At 40.3% G+C, this 20,396-nt stretch overlaps 1 protein-coding gene across 1 annotated transcript in view; it reads left to right on the top strand.

Annotated features, from left to right (window-relative positions):
• Positions 1–5,351: 5,351 nt before the first annotated feature.
• Positions 5,352–20,396, top strand: part of LOC135218964 (scm-like with four MBT domains protein 2) — a 61,543-nt gene continuing 46,498 nt past the window's right edge. Inside the window, exons 1-2 of the mRNA XM_064255401.1 lie at positions 5,352–6,113; positions 6,229–6,373. Coding sequence (XP_064111471.1) covers positions 5,352–6,113; positions 6,229–6,373 — 907 coding nt within the window. The remainder of the gene's footprint in view (positions 6,114–6,228; positions 6,374–20,396) is intronic.

Raw genomic sequence — 20,396 nt, 5'->3', positions numbered from 1 at the left:
CCACATAAAGCTAGTTCTGGACAGCGCAGTGGTAGTTACATTGTATAAACAGGGGAGGCTCCAAGTCACGTCATCTAAATCATGTCATGGTAGCCATCTTCTCCCTGGCAGACAAGTTCAGTTGGCATCTCTCCTCCACTCACATAGCTGGAGTGAGAAACGTCATAGCAGACGCGTTATCCCGATCAGTGCCCTAGAGTCGGAATGGTCACTGGACAACAGTTTCGTTCCAATGGATCCTTCAAAGAGTTCCAGGGCTACAAGTGGATCTCTTCGCATCTCAAGCGAATCAACACAAACTGCCGTGTTATGTAGCCCCCAACCTGGACCTCTGGCCTATGCCACGGACGCCCTGGCTCTAGACTGGAACAACTGGAAGAAGATTTATGTCTTTCCTCCAGTGAATCTTCTCATGAAAGTTTTAAACAAACTCAGAACATTCAAGGGTCAAGTGGCTCTAGTAGCCCCAGACTGGCCGAAGAGCAATTGGTATCCCTAATTCTGGAGCTGGGCCTTCGTCCTCTTCGGATCCCCAATCCCAGGCTCTCCCCAGTCAGTACAAACGAAGGACTGTGTTCGCTTCCTCAGGATTCTCAAAAACCCTAACTTTATGGACTTCATGAAGTTTGCGGCAAAAGAGATGCGAATATTGACCCTCAGAATATCTCTTCTTGGAAATCCGATAAAAGGGATTCAACTTTGAGACAGTATGATGCTGCTGTCAAAAAGTTAGCAATCTTCCTGAGAGAATCAGATATTAGAATCATGACAGTTAATTCAGCTATATCCTTTTTCAGATCCTTATTTGAAAAAGGTTTAGCAGCTAGCACGATTACGACCAAGTCAGCCTTGAAAAAGATATTTCAATTTGGGTTCGACATAGACTTGACGGATTCCTACTTCTCGTCTATTCCTAAGGCATGTGCTAGACTTAGACCTTCTGTAAGGCCTACGTCAGTTTCATGGTTCTTAAACGATGTTCTAAAACTGGCTTCAGAAACCGATAATGACACATGCTCGTTTATAATGCTCTTAAGAAAAACCCTATTTTTATTAAGCTTAGCTTCAGGAGCAAGAATTTCAGAACTGTCGGCTTTATCCAGAGATCCGATCATATTCAATTCCTTCCCACAGGGGAAGTCCTACTTTCTCCGGAACGTTAGCTTTTTAGCAAAGAATGAAGATCCTTTGATGAGGTGGGAACCTTGAGGTACTACCCCCTTCCACAAGATGTATCTCTTTGCCCAGTTTACAACCTATTACGAGCCTTTCTGTCCAGGACCTCCTCTCTTCATCGGGTCCCCTCTTTGAGGGAAAAAGGTGGAACTTATCCATTAAAGGCATCAGGCAAACAAATCCTGTACTTTATTAAGCAAGCCAATCCTGACTCTTTCCCGAAAGCACATGATGTCAGGGGCAGTAGCCACCTCAATTAATTATTTCCAACACATGAACTTCGATGAGTTGTTGAAAAAGTATACCGGATGGAAATCGCCGACAGTGTTCCAACGTCATTACCTTAAGTCCTTGGAAGCTCTGAAATTTCAGCAGTAGCAGCGGGTAACATAGTTTTCCCCTGACTCTAGTTAATTGTAGTAGAAGATTCAGTCCTCCTTTCTACCTGCCTCACCCAACAGTTCGTCTATTCCTGCCGTGTTCATTTACATTCACCTTGTGTCTTAGCTGCTTTTATGATGATGTAGTGGTGCCCCTTATTTTTTTGCTAGGGACACTCACAGATGATTATAGATATTGATCTCATGGATGTTACCCCCATTATTTTTATGCTAGGGGATACATCTTATTTATAATGGTTACGGGTTTTGTATATTAAGTCATATACATTCCTTATATATTATCATTGTTGATTAATTTGTTCATTTGATTATCTTAATTGCTATTATATTTTTTGATACATGCCTTTACACAGATACCATTTTGTTACATGTAAACCATTTTACTCTGTACATATGTAAATTACCTTATGATAAGAACATGATTAGAATTAAGTGTAATTTAAGCATATTTCTAATTTTGTATCACTGTGTATTTGTATCTTTTTAGCAATTATATTCTTTTTTATATTTATTTTCTCTTTATTTGAGACCTATTCTGATTTATTTTATTACTTTTGTTTACAATCTTGTGCTATTTCTCTGGTACGATTTCGCGCAGCGACACGAGCTGAGCCCCAGCCCAGAAAAGGGATTTTGACGTAAGGAAAAATCTATTTCTGGGCGATTGGCTCGTGTCGCCAGCGAAATCCCACCCTACCCATCCCTTCGCCCAAGATTGTCTGCTAACTTCAGGATGGCCACCAGAGGCGCAGCAGTCGGCAGCATGGGATGGAGTAGTAGTAGTACAGCTGCTCACTCTGTGGGTCGGCTCTCCTCTTGGAGGGTTTTTGTAGTGGGAGATTTATTTCTTTTTTATGGCATTTGGCTCGTGGTAGTGGTCTAACTCGCCTAGTTGTTCATACCGACACCCGCCTCTTGGAGGGTGAGCGAGTCAGTTATACTGACCTTTTTCTTTATTTTATTTATTCTCTGGTATGTGTTAGTACATTTACCCTAGAAATAATAGATTAAAGGATATTTCGCTGGCGACACGAGCCAATCGCCCAGAAATAGATTTTTCCTTACGTCAAAATCCCTTTTTTATATGTTAATTCATATATTTTTTTCTATATTCATTCGTATAATTTTGTTTTGAAGGTGTCACTTAAGATAGACTGACTGACATGTGAGGTGTTCCATGTAAGACAGTCACCAATTATCAGCGGACTCAGCTAATGGCAATCCAGTGTTATGGGGCTTGTCTAGCGCCATAAAAGCAGCAATTTATGTTCCCATAACATGCTGAGTTCCAGTTATTGGCACCATAAGCCACCGATACCTATTATTTGTCCCATTAACCCTCTTACGCCGAAGCCCTAAAAATCAAAACCTCTCCTGTATGCCGGCGCCGGTTTGGAGTGAGCGCGGAAGCGGAAAAAATAATATTTTCAAAAAATCACAGCGCGCTTAGTTTTAAAGATTAAGAGTTCATGTTTGGCTCATTTTTTTGTCATTACTTGAAGTTTAGTATGCAATCATCAGAAATGAAAAATAATATCATTATCATATGTAAATAATGCGAGATATGGTAGCGAAAAAAAAAAATTCATAGATAATTGTATTTAAATCACGCTGTGCAAAAAACGGTCAAAGCTAACGAGTTACTTTTTTTCGTTGTATTGTACACTAAATTGCAATCATTTTTGATAATATAATACATGTAAAACAATAAAAGCAACACCGGAAAATATTATCACAAAATGATGTACGCAATTCGTAACGCGCGGACGTAAAAAAATGTTATTTTCAAAAAATTAACCGTAATTCTAAATATTGTTCTAGAGACTTCCAATTTGTTTCAAATTAAGACAATGATTTTAATATTACGATACTGTAAGAGTTTTAGATTATAATTGCAGATTTCGACCATTTCGGACGAGTTAAATTTGACCGAATGTCGAAATTTTTATATATATATTTTTTTATATGCACATATTTCGGAGATGGAAAAAGCTACAACCTTCACTTATTTTTATTGTATTCTTCATGAATTGCGCACATTTTGATATATGAAACTCTATAAAACGGCTAATATGAAAAGGAGCAAATATTAGATAATGCGATGTACATATTTCGAGACTTGCGGCCGAGCGAATCGGCGCGCGGAGTGAAGGTAAATATATTTTTCAAAATTCACCATAAATCACAATATTGTTCTAGAGACTTCAAATTTGTTTCAAAATGAAGAAAAATGACGGAATATTACTAGGCCGTAAGAGTTTTAGCTTACAATTGCGTTTTTTCGACCATTTCGGTAGAGTCAAATTTGACCGAAGACGGTGAATTTTTTTCTTAATTTTTATTTCGGTGAAATTTTTTTTTTCTTAAAAATTTTTTTTTTTTTATTTAGTGGATTTTATATGCAAATATTTCGTAAAAAGAGAAAAGCTACAATCTTCAATAATTTTTATTTGTATTCTACATAAAATTGCGCACATTTTCATATATAAAACCTTTATGTAAACAGCTAATTTTAAATGGTGCAAACATTTCGACAATCGCACAAAAAAAAATTCTGATTTTTTTCGGAAGAGTTACCGCGCGGACGTAAGAAAATTTTTTTTTTTTTTTTCATAAATTTTTTTTTTTTCCTCACCATAAATCGAAATATTGTGCTAGAGACTTCCAAGTCATTGCAAAATAAAGGTAAATTATTGAATATTACCTAGAATATAAGAGTTTTAGCTTATATAATGCGTTTTTCGACCATTTCGTAGAGTCAAATTTGACCGAAAGTTGAAATTTTTGCACTTAACGTTATTTATTTGAAAATATTTCGAAACTGATAAAAGCTACAACCATGGGTTGTTATTTGTTGTATTGTGCATGAAATTGCGCACATTTCCATATATAACAAAACTTTATGTAACGGCAAATTTTAAAAGGGTGCAAACATTAGGACAATCGCACGAAAAAATTTATCGGAAGAGTTATCCGCACGAACGTAGGAAAAAGTTTTTTCATAAATTCACCATAAATCGAAAAATATAGTGCTAGAGACGTCCAATTTGTTGCAAAATGAAGGCAAATGATTGAATATTACTATAATATAGAATTTTAGCTTACAATTGCGTTTCTCGACCATTTTGGTAGAGTCAAAGTTGACCAAAGGTTGACATTTTTGCACTTATCGTTATTTATATGAAAATATTTCAAAACTGATAAAAGCTACAATCATGAGTATTTTTTTGTTGTATTTTACATGAAAATGCGCACATTTTATTTCATTTAATACTTTCATGTAAAGGATAATTTAAAATGGTGCAAAAATTATGTCAAAGTGACGAAATAATTTTTGAGATGTGTCACTTATACTTTTTAGTGCGATAAGAAAGAAATTCGCGCTTGCGCGCCTGCGTAGCGATTGTAAACAAAACAACACCTTGATCCATGAACTCCCAGCTCCCCCAGGCGCGTGATACAAAAAGTTTCGGCTGGTAGGCCTATAAGTATTTTTCCGTGAATTTTTAAAAAAACTTTTTTGAGCCAACGTATGATACGTCCAATCGGCATACGGGAGACATTTTGACTCGACGTTTAATACGTTCAATCGGCGTAAGAGGGTTAATCGGTTATCAGCGCCAATAACTGGTTACTGGCGTCATAAGTGCCATGAATAGCCGGGTTTCGGTTAATGGTAGTTTTTACTTAACGGCACCCCACCGATAACCGGGGACTGCCTGTTGCTCGTTTATTTTCATTTATAAATATTAGCTAATTATATATTGTTATGGTATGGTAGAAAATTTATTAAGATTCTGTTCTCTTTTCTGTTTCAGATACAAAAATCCAAATTCATCAACATCTTATGGAGAGGCTGAGTGGGCAGCACTGCTGGAGATGAGTCGAGATGATGCTAGACACTCTCAGCTTCCAGTTTCTTTGTTGTTGCCATTACCCAACCCAGACACTCATCATTTTGTAATTGGGATGTTGCTCGAAGTTGTACATCCCTATAAACCTCATACAGTGGAAGTCGGTCATATATCAAGAATCATGAGCTCACAGTATTTTGAAGTTACTATTAAACCAGAAGGGTGTGAAGCATTGAAATGGATTACATATATAAATGACCCACTATTACTTCCAAGTGGATTTTGTAAGGAGCATAATTTAACCTTATCTGCACCAAGTGACTGGCCAAAAAACAATGAATTTGATATAGAGGATTATGCAAGATCCACAGGTTCATTATTTACTAGAAAAGCTATGTTTACTGTTCATGAATCCAGTGAAGAAATTGGATTTAATGTTGGAAATAAGTTGGAATGTGTTCATTCAAGTTACTTGGATAAGATATGCATAGCCACTGTAACCAAACTATGTGGACATCTTGTGGTAATTGAGCTAGACTCTGAATTGGAACCTGTTTCAGTTATTCGTCCTGCAACAAGTCAAGATCTTTTTCCTATGGGATGGTGTCAGACTAATGGCTACTCTGTTCAGTTACCAGCCAAGTACTCCCCAAAAGCTAAAACTTCAGAAATTGCAACTTTGGTAAGTTGTTTATCACTTCTTAAATTCAGGAGAACTTTTTGCCTTATTTTATTTCATTAGTATTTTGATGGATTCCATATTTTTTTATATATTTGATTTCTTCCTTATTTTTCAGGAGGAAACTCGTGAAAAAAGTGCCGACAGTCCAGGAACAACAGACACGCCATCTTCCTCAGGAAATCAGTTGTCCATGTGGTGCCCTAGACTGTACATAAACCATTGCTGTTTTACTGGCCCCTATCTTAGTAAATCAAAAGTTGGTAAGTAAAATCAAGAGTAGTACTGCTTATGTACTTTCCTTGTGAATTTGATTGGGTTAGAACAACAATGAGTGAAGCTAAGTAGATAAATTATCTCATTTAGTGTTTATGAATTCTGTAATCCACTGACATAATTTCTTCTACCCTTTCATCTGTGTTTTATATGTGGAACTTATTGTTAGAGATTTGTACATCTTAAATGCCTATAGTTCCACGCTATTCCCTTAGCAACTAAAAGGTATCCTTCTTGTGTTGACCAGATAGAATGGGACAGAAGCCAAGGTCAGTTTTTCACCACCATCATTGCTAAAGAGGGTCAGTGCAATAATGCTGCACTTGTAATCCTCTTCAGAGGCCCCAGGACAAGCAGCTAAAAATTAGTCATCTGAGCATTACATTTCTTGTTGGTCCCTTAACTTCTCCAGGTACATATAACATGGCAACAGCAAATCATGGTGCAATTCATAATGGTGGAAGTAATCCACTAGAAATAGGATATTAATTTGGAAAAGAGCTCCAAGCTAGAGTTTATAGTTGACCATGCTCATCTTCTGATTCCTAAGGTCTCATGCAAGATAGCTTCTTGGTTGGAGTAGAGTGTGGCTGCAACCCAAACAAAATCCCCTAGAAGATGAGGGGTTGGTGTGTTTAACTTAGGAACACATAAGCCAAACAAGGAACGGTAGGTAGTACGCTGTCCTTTTACGTAATCAACCATGCCTATGGAGGGTGCTATGCAAGACAATTTAGGGAGCAAACCTAACGTCCCTCAACCCTTTCCCTGACCTGGTTTTCAAAATCATTACCCTTTCAGCCAAGCAAAGCAGGTAAATTTAGTTTTTATGTATGCAACATACCAAGTGATTACATAGCTATAGTTTCACTATCCGCAGCCACTATAATTCAGAATTTGTGGTAGTGCTACAGGCAGTCTCTGGTTATCGGGGGAGGGGATGGGGGGGTTCCCTTCTCAGTGGGTGCTGAGAAACAAAACCCCCATTAACCAAAACGCTGTGATTTATGGTGCTAAGTTACTGCATCTTTGTTCTCAGTAAATTTATGTAAATATTTTACAACAAATATGCTCAGAATTTTTTACTGATTTTATTTCCTATCTGTTTTGATATTGTGTGAGCTGTAATTATAATTTTACAAAATATATTAAAATTATTTATTACAAAAAACGTACTATAACTTGGTAAAATTTACGAGTGTCTTGTAAAAGAGGCCCCACAAGGGGTTGTAAATAGTTAAATGCAAGACACCGCCTGAACACCTGAATAAACCCTGGCCACTGACCAGCCCAAACTATATCCCCACAGACTTGACCCTAATTGGGTAAATTTTTATCTGTCAGCATTACCAAGACTGCAGTTAAACCCAGACTACTGAGTTACCTGCAATACCTTTGTCATTGCTGTTGCCAGAACTGGCAGGTAGAGCACTCTCCCTCCAATTGCTTCTTGTTCGCTTGAGCGTTAGGATGCATCCTAGCTCAAGTGAAATTTTGGTCTGTTAGCCTGAACCTCACAGATTTGGCCTGTGTTATCCATTGATGAATCTTGGATTACGATTTGGACCTCTTGGATTTTGGCTCGACTAAAGGCATTGCTGGACTTTGCTAATCATGGACACACCCCAGAAGGAAATGCCCCCAGCTGTACCTTCAGAGACTTCTTCATCTGCTATGCTCCCGGAACACTTAGATCCTGCCGAAGTGTTGTTTCCGTCCTCGAGTTTTCCAAAGGACAGGGACCATAAGTCGTCCAGTAAGTTAGTGGTTGAAGCAGTGCCTGTTGGGGAAGGATTAGATTCCATCCCTTCGTCTTCTAAGGTTTCTTTTCTGGCTGGATCTAGTGCAGATTCAGGTGCTGGTGGTAGTCTTTTTGATGAGTTGACATTTAATCTGGCAGAATATAATGCGAATACCTTAGGATTATCACGAAGTTATAGATTACTGGTTAGACAATGTTATCACTGGGGTTTCCCTGACATTCAGGATTATGTTATTAGGAATTTCCCCGAGTTTTTGGGTGATATGTATCAGGATTATCAGGAGGCAGGTGAATCTATATATTTTCTTTCTCTTAAGAGAATTGCCTTTTCTTCAACTCCAATGTCTCTTACATCTGTTTTTCCTTCTGTCCCTAATGTTTCCCTGTCTCTTACATCTTTTTCCTTCTGTCCCTAATGTTTCCCTGTCTCTTACATCTGTTTTTCCTTCTGTCCCTAATGTTTCTCTTCAGTCCTTGCCAACAAAATCACTCTCCATCTTGTTTTCCTTCTGTCCCTAATGTTTCTCTTCAGTCCTTGCCAACAAAATCTACTTCTCAAATCTTTTCTCACTCTCTTCTTTCGGGGCATACCTTGGTTACTTTGTCAGCCTGTCAGCAGCCCCCCCCCCCCCCCCCCCCCCCTCCCGTGGTTTGCCTCCTGTTGTTTCCTGATCTGGTTTCCCGCATTCAGAAGTGGAGGTTTATGCAAGGGTGCAGTCAGGCAACATGTCAGAATTGAGTCATGATTTGTTAGAATTAAGGACGGTTCGTGCCATAGATTAGGGGAAGCGATCACTTCATCTGAAGTCTCTCGGGTCCTTGAGCTGCAGAGTTTCCTTTTTTCTCTTGTCCGGAGAGTATTAGACAGGAAGTGCATCAGATCCGGTATATAGAACCCTCTCCCTTAGTGCACCTGTCAGTGCGAGCCCAGTGGGCGGATCCTCTTCCTGTCCGAATTCTACGATTGGGGTTCCGGAGTTGTACCAGGTATGATCTCTTCCAATTTCTCTTCTCCTTCGGTGTCTTTCTCAATCCTTCCTGAGGGTATGGCGGTTTATTTATCTAAGGGTTATGGTATTGGTACTAGTTTGGTGGCAGGGGTTTTGGGGATAGGGACTCCCTCTTCTAGTTTGCATGTGGCCCCTACAGCGGGTTCCTCTTCTAGTGTTGTTAGGGCTGCCACAGCGGTTCCCTGTCCAAATAGGGCGTTGGGACATTTGACTGGTTCAGGTATTGCAGCTTCTCCACTTGTAGGTGCTGGTATAGTTTACTTGGATAAAAGCGATATCGCTCCGGTGTCGGATTTTTCCACTTTGGCGGGCTCCTGTTCAGATAGAACAATGGGCAATTCAAATCTTTCAGGTGTCACGGCTTTGCCGCTCTCAGGTGTAAGTACTGGTTATTTGGGTAGGTTAGATGTAGGTGCTTCAACCTCAGCTTTGTTGGAACCAAGTTTAGTTACGTCAGCTGTGTTTTATGCACCAATTACGTCATCGTCGGTCATTGGTGGTAAGGTGGCGCAACTGAATGTTTTCCAAACGGGGTGCGGTCTTAGGTTGGGTTGTTTTGAATTTGGCGCACCCGGTTGTCGGCAGTGCGACAACCCCAGGAGTTGCGTCGACTCTCTTAGAAGAGAGAGTTCCTTCACAACTGGTTGCAGTTGGTACAGGGATTCTTCAAGGTATATTAGGTCAAGATTCCAAGTGTAGGTAATGTGGATGTTCCTTCTGTCTCTTGTCGTGCCCCTCTCCAACCTGAGGAAGTTGATAAGAAGTCATCTTTGAAGGAAGAAATCCCTGTTGTTGAAGAGAACTTCCCCCAAGTTGGAAAAAGTGAGTATAAGAGGATGGTGAAATTCATTCATGACCTGGTTCATCAGTCAGTCAAGAGAGTTGAAGGAACTAATAGATCCTATTCAGGCGATGTTCGAGGAATTGTATTCTACTAAGCCTACAGTACCTCGCACGTCCTGTAAATTGCCTTGGTTCGGTCAGGTGGACTAGGCCTTGAGGGAGGCTGACACTGAATTAGCTACAATAGTGGGATCAGGTAGGCAGGATTCTTCTTTACTTCCACCTACTTCCACCTAGGAAGAACCTGTATGGTGTAGCGGGTAACCCTTCGTCCAGCGTAAGAGTTCCTTTGAATGAATCCGTGGAAGCACTTTTGTCCAGGGTTCCCGCATCGTCTAGACAGGTAGGAGTCTCCGTACAAGAAGCAACCATCTTAGAGGACACATTTTGAAACCAGTCTGAAGCTCTTTCACATTCTATGTGGATGTTGTCTGGTCTGATGGGCTTCTTAAAGAGAGGGGGTTAGTCCCATCAGATCCGGTCCTTTTTGACAATTTAATTACATCGGTTTCGATGGGATTGGCTCATCAAGCTAACATCTCAGCAGCCTGTAGAACCTCCATTGGAAAGAAAAGGAGGGACTTGTTTTTGGGCCATCTACATCCCCACTTTCTAGATATACATAAGATGGCTCTGTCGAGGGCGCCCCTTGTGCTATGCAACAGACTTTTCAGAGGAAGAGGTTCGTCGATGGTGAATTTCGTTTCATCTACTTCAGTGGTGGAGTCCCAACAGGCAATGATACGGGTGGTGGCACAAGGTGTTAGATCTCCGAAAGGTTCATGCATACTTTCCCCAGGTAAGCGCCCCGGTTCCCGGTCACCAGTTAGGTCCCCTAAGAAAGTGCTATTTTCTGCTAAGGGTTCTCCAACAGTGACAGTTAAGGTTTCATCATCCAAGAGAGGTTTTTGCAAGTAGGGGATGTTGCCCTCATCGACACTAGTATGGGGGTGTCTGACCCACTTCGCGGACATCTGGAAGGAGTGGGGCGCGGAGTGTTGGGTAGTGGAGGTCCTGAGGAACGGACACAAGATTCCTTTTCTTTCCGTTCCTCCGCATCCGATTCTTCTATTCACCTTCCCAGTTATTCCCCATCCTCCATCAGGGGAATAGCCTTGGGCCACGGAGATTCGGTTTCTGTTAGAGAATGGAGCGATAGAGCCTGCTCCCCCTTTGCTGGGCTTTTACAGCCTGATTTTTGTGACTGCCAAGGAGGGAGATTCGTGGAGACCCATTATAGACCTGTCAGGTCTCAATCCACTTGAGGTTTCCACCAAATTCCCTATGGAAACCTCCCAATCAGTGCTGAGGTCAGTCCAAAGAGACAACTGGATGATTTTGGTGGACCTCAAGGATACCTATTTCCAGATTCCTGTACATCAGGAATCTCAGAAGTTCCTTCGTTTCTCGCATCCATCCGGAACTTTCCAGTTCAAAGTCCTTTGCTTCGGGCTGACCAGTGCACCGCAGGTGTTTACAAGGGTAATGTCTCCTGTATTGGCTGTAATGCACCGTCAGGGCTTCAGAATGAGGAGATATTTCGACAATTGGCTCATCCAGGCTTCGTCAAGAGAGGAGGCAATAAGGGCGAAAGATTTTCTGTCGCAACTTTGTCAGACCTTAGGAATAAGAGTCAATTTAGAAAAGAGTTCACTTTCACTGTCTCAAGTCAAAACATACCGAGGCATGACGATTCAGACTCATCGTTTGAGGGCTTTCCTGATGCAAGAGCAAGTGCTGACTATCCTGAGCCAGTTGGAGAGCTTCAGATCGGATAGGGCTCAACCAGTTAGCGAATGGAGAAGTCTATTGGGGAGAATGTCATCTCTCTCACTTCTCTTTCCAGGATCTCATCTCCAGATGCACTCTGTGCAGGCACGTCTCAGGAATCTCTGAGACTTTCGGGAAGAGAGTTTGGTGGTATTGTGGGATGATTCCTGCCTCGAGGATCTTCAGTGGTGGTCAGAAGAACATCATCTGACCGCCGGCGTAAGTCTGGCCCTCCCGATTCCGGACATTCATCTGTACACAAATGCCTCAGATCAAGGTTGGGGTGCAACCTTAGAGGAAACTCAGGCCAAGAGCCCTTAGAGAGATCCGGATCGGGAGGAATCGATCAATTGCCGCGATTTGAGAGTGGTAGAAGAGGCCCTAGAATGGTTATCAGAGTTACTCAAAGGGAAAGTGGTAGCGCTCTTCTTGGACAACTTTACAGTATTGGCATACCTAAGGAAACAGGGGGGAACAAGGTCGTCAAAACTAAATCTTGTGGCACAGAATACTTCAGTGGTGTGAGTCTCATAGGGTTTCTCTCCTTCCTCAGTTCATCGCGGGGAAACTCAATGTATTGACGGATGCGTTGAGTCGGTCATGGGAGGTACTCAGGGGCAAGTGGACTTTCGTGTAGAAGGAAGTCCAGGTCTTGCTAAAGAGATGGCCGGCATCAGTAGATCTTTTTGCTACAAAACTAAATTTTTGGCTACCAGTGTACTTCTCTGCAGTAGCAGATCCCATGTCATGCAGGACAGATGCAATGCTCCACATGGGACAACTTCCAGGTGACGCCTATCCCCCTTCAGCTTGATACATCAAGTCCTAGGCAAGCTGAGAAACAGCACAGGAGCACAGATGACACTTATAGCCCCCTTTTGGCTCCAGAGACCCTGGTTCCCAGATCTTCTAGAAATGTTTGAGGAACCTCTGTGATCCTCCCGAAAAGTAGAGATCTACTTAGACAACCCTATTTTTTTGCTATCATCAGAACCTTCGTGTGCTCAACCTAGCTGCATGGAGACTATCCAGTGAGCGGCGTGTAGTACAGACCTCTAAGGAAGTGGCTTGCCAACTCTCCTTGTGTCTAAGAAAGTCCACTAGGAAATTATATTAAGTTAGTTGGTCAGTGTACCGGGGCTGGTGTAGGAAGGAGGTGCACAGCATCTCCCGCCCTACCATTATGGAGGAGTTATGGGAGTTCCATTTGACAATGTCTTTGAGGAGAGAGAGAGAGAGAGGTGAATGTAAGCGGCTTAGGTTGTTTATGTTCGTGTGAATGGATAGTTAGCAAGCGAATTACTCGTTCGGCGAGGGGTTGTTGTGTCTGTTAGGTCGGTTGCGAGTCTGATCTGTATTTTGAGGCAGTCTTTTATTGAGAAATCATGAAGGACAGATGCTTGGGCAGCAGTCTTGGCAGTATTGTTGGTCAGTTGTGTTGTGTTTTCAGGGAGTTATTTGAGTTGTTTGTGCTGTGTGTTTGAAGGTTGTCTTTTGTGTTGGGAGGTTGTTGAGCTTGAGTTCTGTTGAGTTGTGAGTTGTTATAGTTGAGGGTTGTTGTTGTTGGGGAGCTGTTGTGGTTTCTTGGTGTTGTTGTGAGTGGTTGGGTGTGGCTTGTGGGGTTGTTGGTTTGGTGTTGTGGAGTGGGGCTGTTGGTGAGCTGTTGTGGTTCCTTGGTGTTGTTGTTGTGGCTGTAGTCCTTGGTTGTTGTTGTGGTTGTAGGCCTTGTTTGTTTGTTGTATTGTTAAGTTGTGGTTGTAGTCCTTGTTTGGTTGTTGAGTTGTGGGGTTGTGGTCCTTGGTTGCTTGCTGTGTTGCGTGGTTGTGGTTCTTGGTTGTTGTTGTGTTGTTGTTGAGTTGTGTGGTTATAGTTCTTTGATTTTGATTATGTGTTGGTTTGTGGCGGTGGTTGGTGTCTCAGCGACCTAGTCCAGCGGACAGCACAGCATAGCCCTGAGTATCTGGAGTTAGGGTGAGTACATGTGTTTGTGTTTTTTGTTCTGTGTAGGTAAGTCAATTGTCCTGCATTTTTCTATAGCGTGAAGAGGAAAGTGTGGCTGAGGGTGATTTTAGCAGCTGGATTGGTTAAATTTATGTGGGGGGGCGGTTCTTGGCTGCTTGTTTTTTAGCTTGTGATCCCGCCACACCATTGTGAAGGTACTGGACTTCCTCCTGTTCCTCAGAAAACATAAGAAGTTGTCCTACTTGACAATAGCAGGTTACAGATCCATGCTAAGTTGCACTTTCCATTTTCATCTTCCAAAATTGTCAAATAGCAGGGTATTGCACGATCTCCTACGGTCTTTCAAAATTGAGTGCCCAGTGATTCTGCTTTGGACCCCTTTTTGGGATTTAGCAGAAGTCTTAAATCTGTTGAGCTCTTCGAGTTACAAGCTGTTAGAGGAGTTATCATTGAGAGATCCGACTAAGAAAGTGTTGTTCTTAGTCTCGCTTCCTACAGCAAAGAGAGTGGGAGAGATCCAGGCAGTATCTAGAACAGTATCATTCTCAGGTAAGGATATCTGTCTCTCCTATTTACCAGAGTTCATCGACAAGTCGGAATCAGAGACCAATCCCTTGCCAAGAGTGTAAATTCTCCTCTATTAAGGATTTTGTGGGAGGCGACGATGTGGAGATGCACATCTGTCTGGTTTGTGCACTAAAGGCATATTTGTCACGCACACCTAAACTCTTGCTGCATCCGCTGACGTTATTCGTTACGCCGAGGAACCCTTCCAAGGCTATTTCAAAGAATGCAGTTACCTTCTTTTTGTGAGAAGTTATTTCTCTGGCTACAGGTAACCCTTCTGCCTATCCTGGCAGTGGTAATTTGCGCCCAAGAGCACATTTGATTAAGGGAATAGCTACCTCTTTGGCTTTCCTAAGGAACTACTTTGTATCATCAATTTTGGAAAAAGCAACATGGAAGTCGGTATCAGGCTTTCACGTCATTTTACCTGAAGGACATTCAATTCTCTTCAGTGGAGGGTTACTTGCTAGGCCCTTTCGTGGCGGCTTATGCGGTGGTGCGGTAAGTTCTCACATTGAGCATTAGGGGATAGGGGTGATGTTTTTACTGTAGGTCATTATAGCTTCTTTCTGCGAGATTTTTTGTTTTGTTTTCCCCATTAACTGTTCTCATTATTACAAGATAGGTAGGCAGATAGCACGGATGGACGACAACAGCAATTCCGGTGTGCGCTCTTCACCTGCTGTGATCAACAGAGAACCCGAAGGACCTGCTCATGCAGTTCCTCCTCCATACATGAGAGGCTAAACAGCCACATGGGAGGCTCCATTCCCTCCATACATGCGAGGTATTGAATACTACATGGGAGGTCATCTAGACAGAGATGAGACCTGACTGACAAGACTGACTGACATAAGGTACTCTCTCTGCTGGAGGTGAGTTAATATACATTGTGGGTGAAACTGAGTTACCTGCGCTTGATCTGTGAAGGGGTGGGGCTGAATTAGATTGATCCCACCTCCATTTAAATGTTGTTAATCGGGCTAATTTAGGTGTTCAAGTGGTGTATTGCATATGAAGGCCTCAGAACCACAAGGTGGTAAATGCCACTTTTTAAAAAATGAGTAAATTGCCCTCAAAGTCTAGCATTCATTACTCTGCTTCTAAGAAAGTTATTAATTTAAACTAAGTTTCATATGAAAGCCCTACCCTTTATAATTTTTTTGTGAAAATAAAAAAAAATTGCGTGGTGCGCTTGTGCGCTAGCATTCAAAATGTACACCTAAACCCCTCACATTTGCGTATATTTTATTCATAACCAGCACTTAAACCATAATTAAATGTGTAAAAGGATAATAAAGTGTTATTAGATTCGTGTTATAACAGCAATAGATGTAATAATAATAATAACAATAGTAATAATAGCAATAATGATAATAATAATAATAATGATAATGAGGAGGGAAAAACTCTCTATCATGAGAGTATATATAATGTTCTAAAGGGTCCACAATAATACAAAGTGTAAAAAGTCTGTGTATAATTTTGAAGACTTTACAGAAAGCTTTCGAACCCTTCCCTGGGTTCATCTTCAGTGCCAAATGAAGAAAATACGTTACGACAAGTTACAGAGGTAAATTTTAAAAAACAAGAGATGTTGAAGATCGTTGACAATCGTCGTTAGCTCGTTAATGGGCCAGGTGAAGAAAGAGGGTAGTTAACAACAACTAGGTGATACCCTCTTCCCTATCAATCCTTCTGGCTGCAATCCTGTTGGATCTTCGTACAGGTTGTTGCAACATTACATGAAGTCCATCCAAGGGTGTAGATTGGGCACTGTTATCAGACTCCCCCAGGGCAGCGGTTACCTGGACAGGAATAGGCAAGGCAGAGGCAGCATCAGGAGAGGGAAAAACAGAGCCTGTCCTATAGTTAAATTCTTTTAAAAACATACTAGTAATATAAAAATTAACAAATGGGTCTTCGTTGACAAAAGACTTGTTTCCTTTGAATGATTCTCCCAAACTTATAGCAGCTCCCTCGACTAGTCGTCTGACATTTACATTGTTACTTTTAAAGATAATTTTAGCCTCGTTCCAGTTGAGTCTATGATCATTCATGAATGCATGTGCTACTATTGCGCTGTTTTGTGATTGTAGTTTATACAGCGGGTCAAAGATAGTAATTGGGTATATGGGAGGATGGCGAGTTTAGATGTTACGGCATTATTTACCAACGTTCCATTAGATTATGTGATCACAAAGTTACAGGAAGAACATGATCAAGGTAATGTGACTTTCCCCATTCCCGCAGAGCAGTTTTTCTCCCTTATCAGATTATGTGTCTCGTCCACTGTATTCCAGTTCAATAATCAGGGATTTGCTCAAAAAGAAGGTGTAGCCATGGGGTCTCCCCTGTCTCCTGTCCTCGCTAATATTTGCATGGAGTTTGTGGAAAAAGAAATTTTAAACAGGTGTGATGAAGAAACGAAACCAGTTTTATGGGCGAGATATGTGGATGACATTTTTATCATTTTTAAAGGTACCGATGAAAAGCTACAGAAACGAGTAGAAATAGAAAATAGCATTTTACCATCAATTAAGTTCACAACAGAAGTAGAAGTGGATTCTAAATTACCGTTTTTAGATGTTTTAGTGTACAGGGATTGTAATAGCCAGAGGTACAAATTTTCAGTTTACCGGAAATCTACCAATTCCGAGAGTTATGTCCACTTTTATTCTTTTCACTCAAAAGAAATAAAAAGTAACGTTATTATGAATTTTGCTTTACGCGCATTCAGAATTTGCGACTCTGAATATATAGACGGTGAACTTAAACACATCACGGCTACTTTTAGAAGTCTCAGATATCCCCTTCACTTCATTGAAAGAAAGCAAATTTCGCGAGCGAGGAAGTTGTTCTATGGACTGAGAGATAATACTAAGGAAAAACCAAAAAGATATTTGTCCCTTCCCTTTAATCCAGAAGTAAAGAATATTAGTGGACATATCAACAAAAGTCAGAAGGAAACTAAAATTGCGTTCAAATATGAAATACAATAAGACGTTCCCTCGAATAAGAAACAGTAACAATGATAAAAATCCCATAGTCCCAGGCGTTTACGAACTACCGTGTATGGATTGTAATAGTAAATATTTTGGTGAAAGTGGACGGGGACTCAGATATACGTTTGGGCGAACATAAGCGAGCTTATGAACTACAATCACAAAACAGCGCAATAGTAGCACATGCATTCATGAATGATCATAGAGTCAACTGGAACGAGGCTAAAATTATCTTTAAAAGTAACAATGTAAATGTCAGACGACTAGTCGAGGGAGCTGCTATAAGTTTGGGAGAATCATTCAAAGGAAACAAGTCTTTTGTCAACGAAGACCCATTTGTTAATTTTTATATTACTAGTATGTTTTTAAAAGATTTTAACTATAGGACAGGCTCTGTTTTTCCCTCTCCTGATGCTGCCTCTGCCTTGCCTATTCCTGTCCAGGTAACCGCTGCCCCTACCCCGGGGGAGTCTGATAACGGTGCCCCAATCTACGCCCTTGGATGAAGGACTTCATGTAATGTTGCAGAACAACCTGTACGAACGATCCAACAAGGATTGCAGCCAGTAAGGATTTTGATAGGGGAGAGGGTATCACCTAGTTGTTGTTAACTTACCCTCTTTCTTTCTTCACCTGGCCCATTAACGAGCTAACGACCGTTGTCAACGATCTTCAACGTCTCTTGTTTTTTAAATTACCTCTGTACTTGTCGTAACGTATTCTTCATTTGGACTGAAGATGAACCCAGGGAAGGGTTCGAAAGCTTTCTGTAAAGTCTTCAAAATTATACAGAGACTTTTTACACTTTGTATTATTGTGGACCCTTTAGAACAAAATAATAATATAATAATAATAATAATAATAATAATAATAATAATAATAATACTACTAATAATAATAATAATAATAATAATAATAATAATAATAATAATAATAAAATGTAATATAAAAATAATATCAAAAATATTGGTTAATAATATTGATAATGATAATAATGATGATAAAATGTGTACTCACCATGAAAATACTTTCGTGGTATAACAATCATGGATTTTATAATAATGATGATGATAATAATAATAATAATAATAATAATAATAATAATAATAATAATAATAAACCAAACAAAAACTTCTTTCAGTTTTCTTCTGAAGTTTGAAAAAGAAACCCACATAATCACTTTGTAACTTGTTTACTTCTAAGTACATATTTACATTTAGTTTTACTACACACTCGAGTACTTTCAGGCCCTATCTGTGGCCCATTTTCTAGAGATGTTTGGGATGTTAGCTTGGGTCAAGGCCCAGCAGTCTTCTGGAACTTCTTCTCGTTGAGCTGTCATTTATGTGATGGCTGTTCTGGTTTCCTTGAGAGTTGCCAATCCCCTCTTGTCGCTCTGATATCCTGAGCTGATGGTCAGTGGGATTAATCCTTGAGGTAAGGGTGTGGTCACCAAAAGTCTGTTGGGCAGGAAACCTAATCTCCAGGTCAGCAGGGTCAATCTTAGCTTCTTTTAATATCAAAGCTCGGCTTATGGGGTCTTCTGAGGTAAAACCTTTGTTTCCTTCTATTACTTTAATCTCTGATAAGTGCACCTTCTACTACCCTCCTGTGACTAATTTTGTTGCTTTTGTAGATAAGCCTACTGTTTTTGAAATCCATCCTATGGTAATTTTCCCAACAATGCCTAGCTATAGCACTCCCCTGAGAGTTAAGTTGTACTGCCCTTCTATGTTCCTGGATTCTAGTCCTTATTCCCCTACCTAATTCCCCCACATATCTGTCTCCACAATTGTTGCAATTGATTATGTATACCCCTGCTACATCATCTGTATTACTGTCTTCTCCTTCCAATTTATTTTTACATACTTTGTTTTTTATGGTATTATCAAAGGTATACACAAATTTATATTTACTGTCTTTCATTTTTGAAGTGATTGGTTTCATTTTAGGCATAAAAGGGAGGGCAACTATTTTCTTGTTTTCTTTATTCCATGTACACTCTACATTTGCTCTGTAAAAAAAAAAAATAATAATAATGATAATAGGAGTATTGATAATAATATTATTAATGATAATAGCAAATAATAATGATGTTGACCATAACATACCATCATCATAATGTTTAGCCATTAAAATAATCATCACCAAAATCATAATAATAATCAAACACAAAAAAATTATAGAAAAATAATACTACTGCACTTACTACTACTTCTCTAAGAAAAGCAAATATTTTAATCTGTACTCACCATGAAACTACTGTACATCCACTAAAGAACTTCAAAATAAGGGGTGGTGGGGAGGGTGGGGGACTACAGGCAGTCCCCAGATTATGACGGTCTCGGCTTACGACGTTCCGAGGTTACGACGCTTTTCAATTATATTCATCAGAAATTATTTCCAGCGTTACGACGCATGTTCCAGAGTTACGACGCCTACAAACGCTGATCTGGCAGATGAAATATGACACCAAAAATGCAAAATAATCAATATTTAAAGGCTTTTTTTATGAAAAATGTAATAAGAATGCAGTTTACATAGTTTTGAATGCACCTAAAGTATTAAAAGTAAGGTTTTCTTAGGATTTTTGACATTGTTCCAGCTTACGAACGGAACCTCCGTCGTAACCCGGGGACTGCCTGTAATTGTCATAATCTAGATTGTAAACTGTGCAGTGATTGGCCGACACTTACGGCTGCCTTATGGGGAAAAATGCTGATTGGCTTATAACTGACTACCCGCTTAGTGACGCGCTCTCATTGGCTCACTCTTGAGCTGCGAACGTGCTTCCTTGTGGTTCTAACTGGGCTCTTATGAGGCTGTAACCTCCGCGCGACATCACTTTCCTTCATGTAGACAAAATCGATAATTCCTACTGCTCAAGTAGGGTTTTCGACCTTTTTGAAACTTCTGAATAGCATAGAAATGCAACAAATAGAAAGGAAACGTTGCCAAATCTATTGGTATGCCTAACTCGATACTGGTGGGGGTGGCGTTTACAACTCTGTGGTTCTGAGGCCCTCATATGAAGTTTTCATTATAAAACTAATATTATAATACTTACTTGAACCTGAACACCTGAATGACT

This window comes from Macrobrachium nipponense, chromosome 1 (genome assembly GCF_015104395.2).
Source record: "Macrobrachium nipponense isolate FS-2020 chromosome 1, ASM1510439v2, whole genome shotgun sequence".
In the NCBI taxonomy this organism is placed as follows: Eukaryota; Metazoa; Arthropoda; class Malacostraca; order Decapoda; family Palaemonidae; genus Macrobrachium; species Macrobrachium nipponense.
Note: the sequence above shows the minus strand (reverse complement) of the source record. Positions and strands in the feature narration are given on the sequence as shown.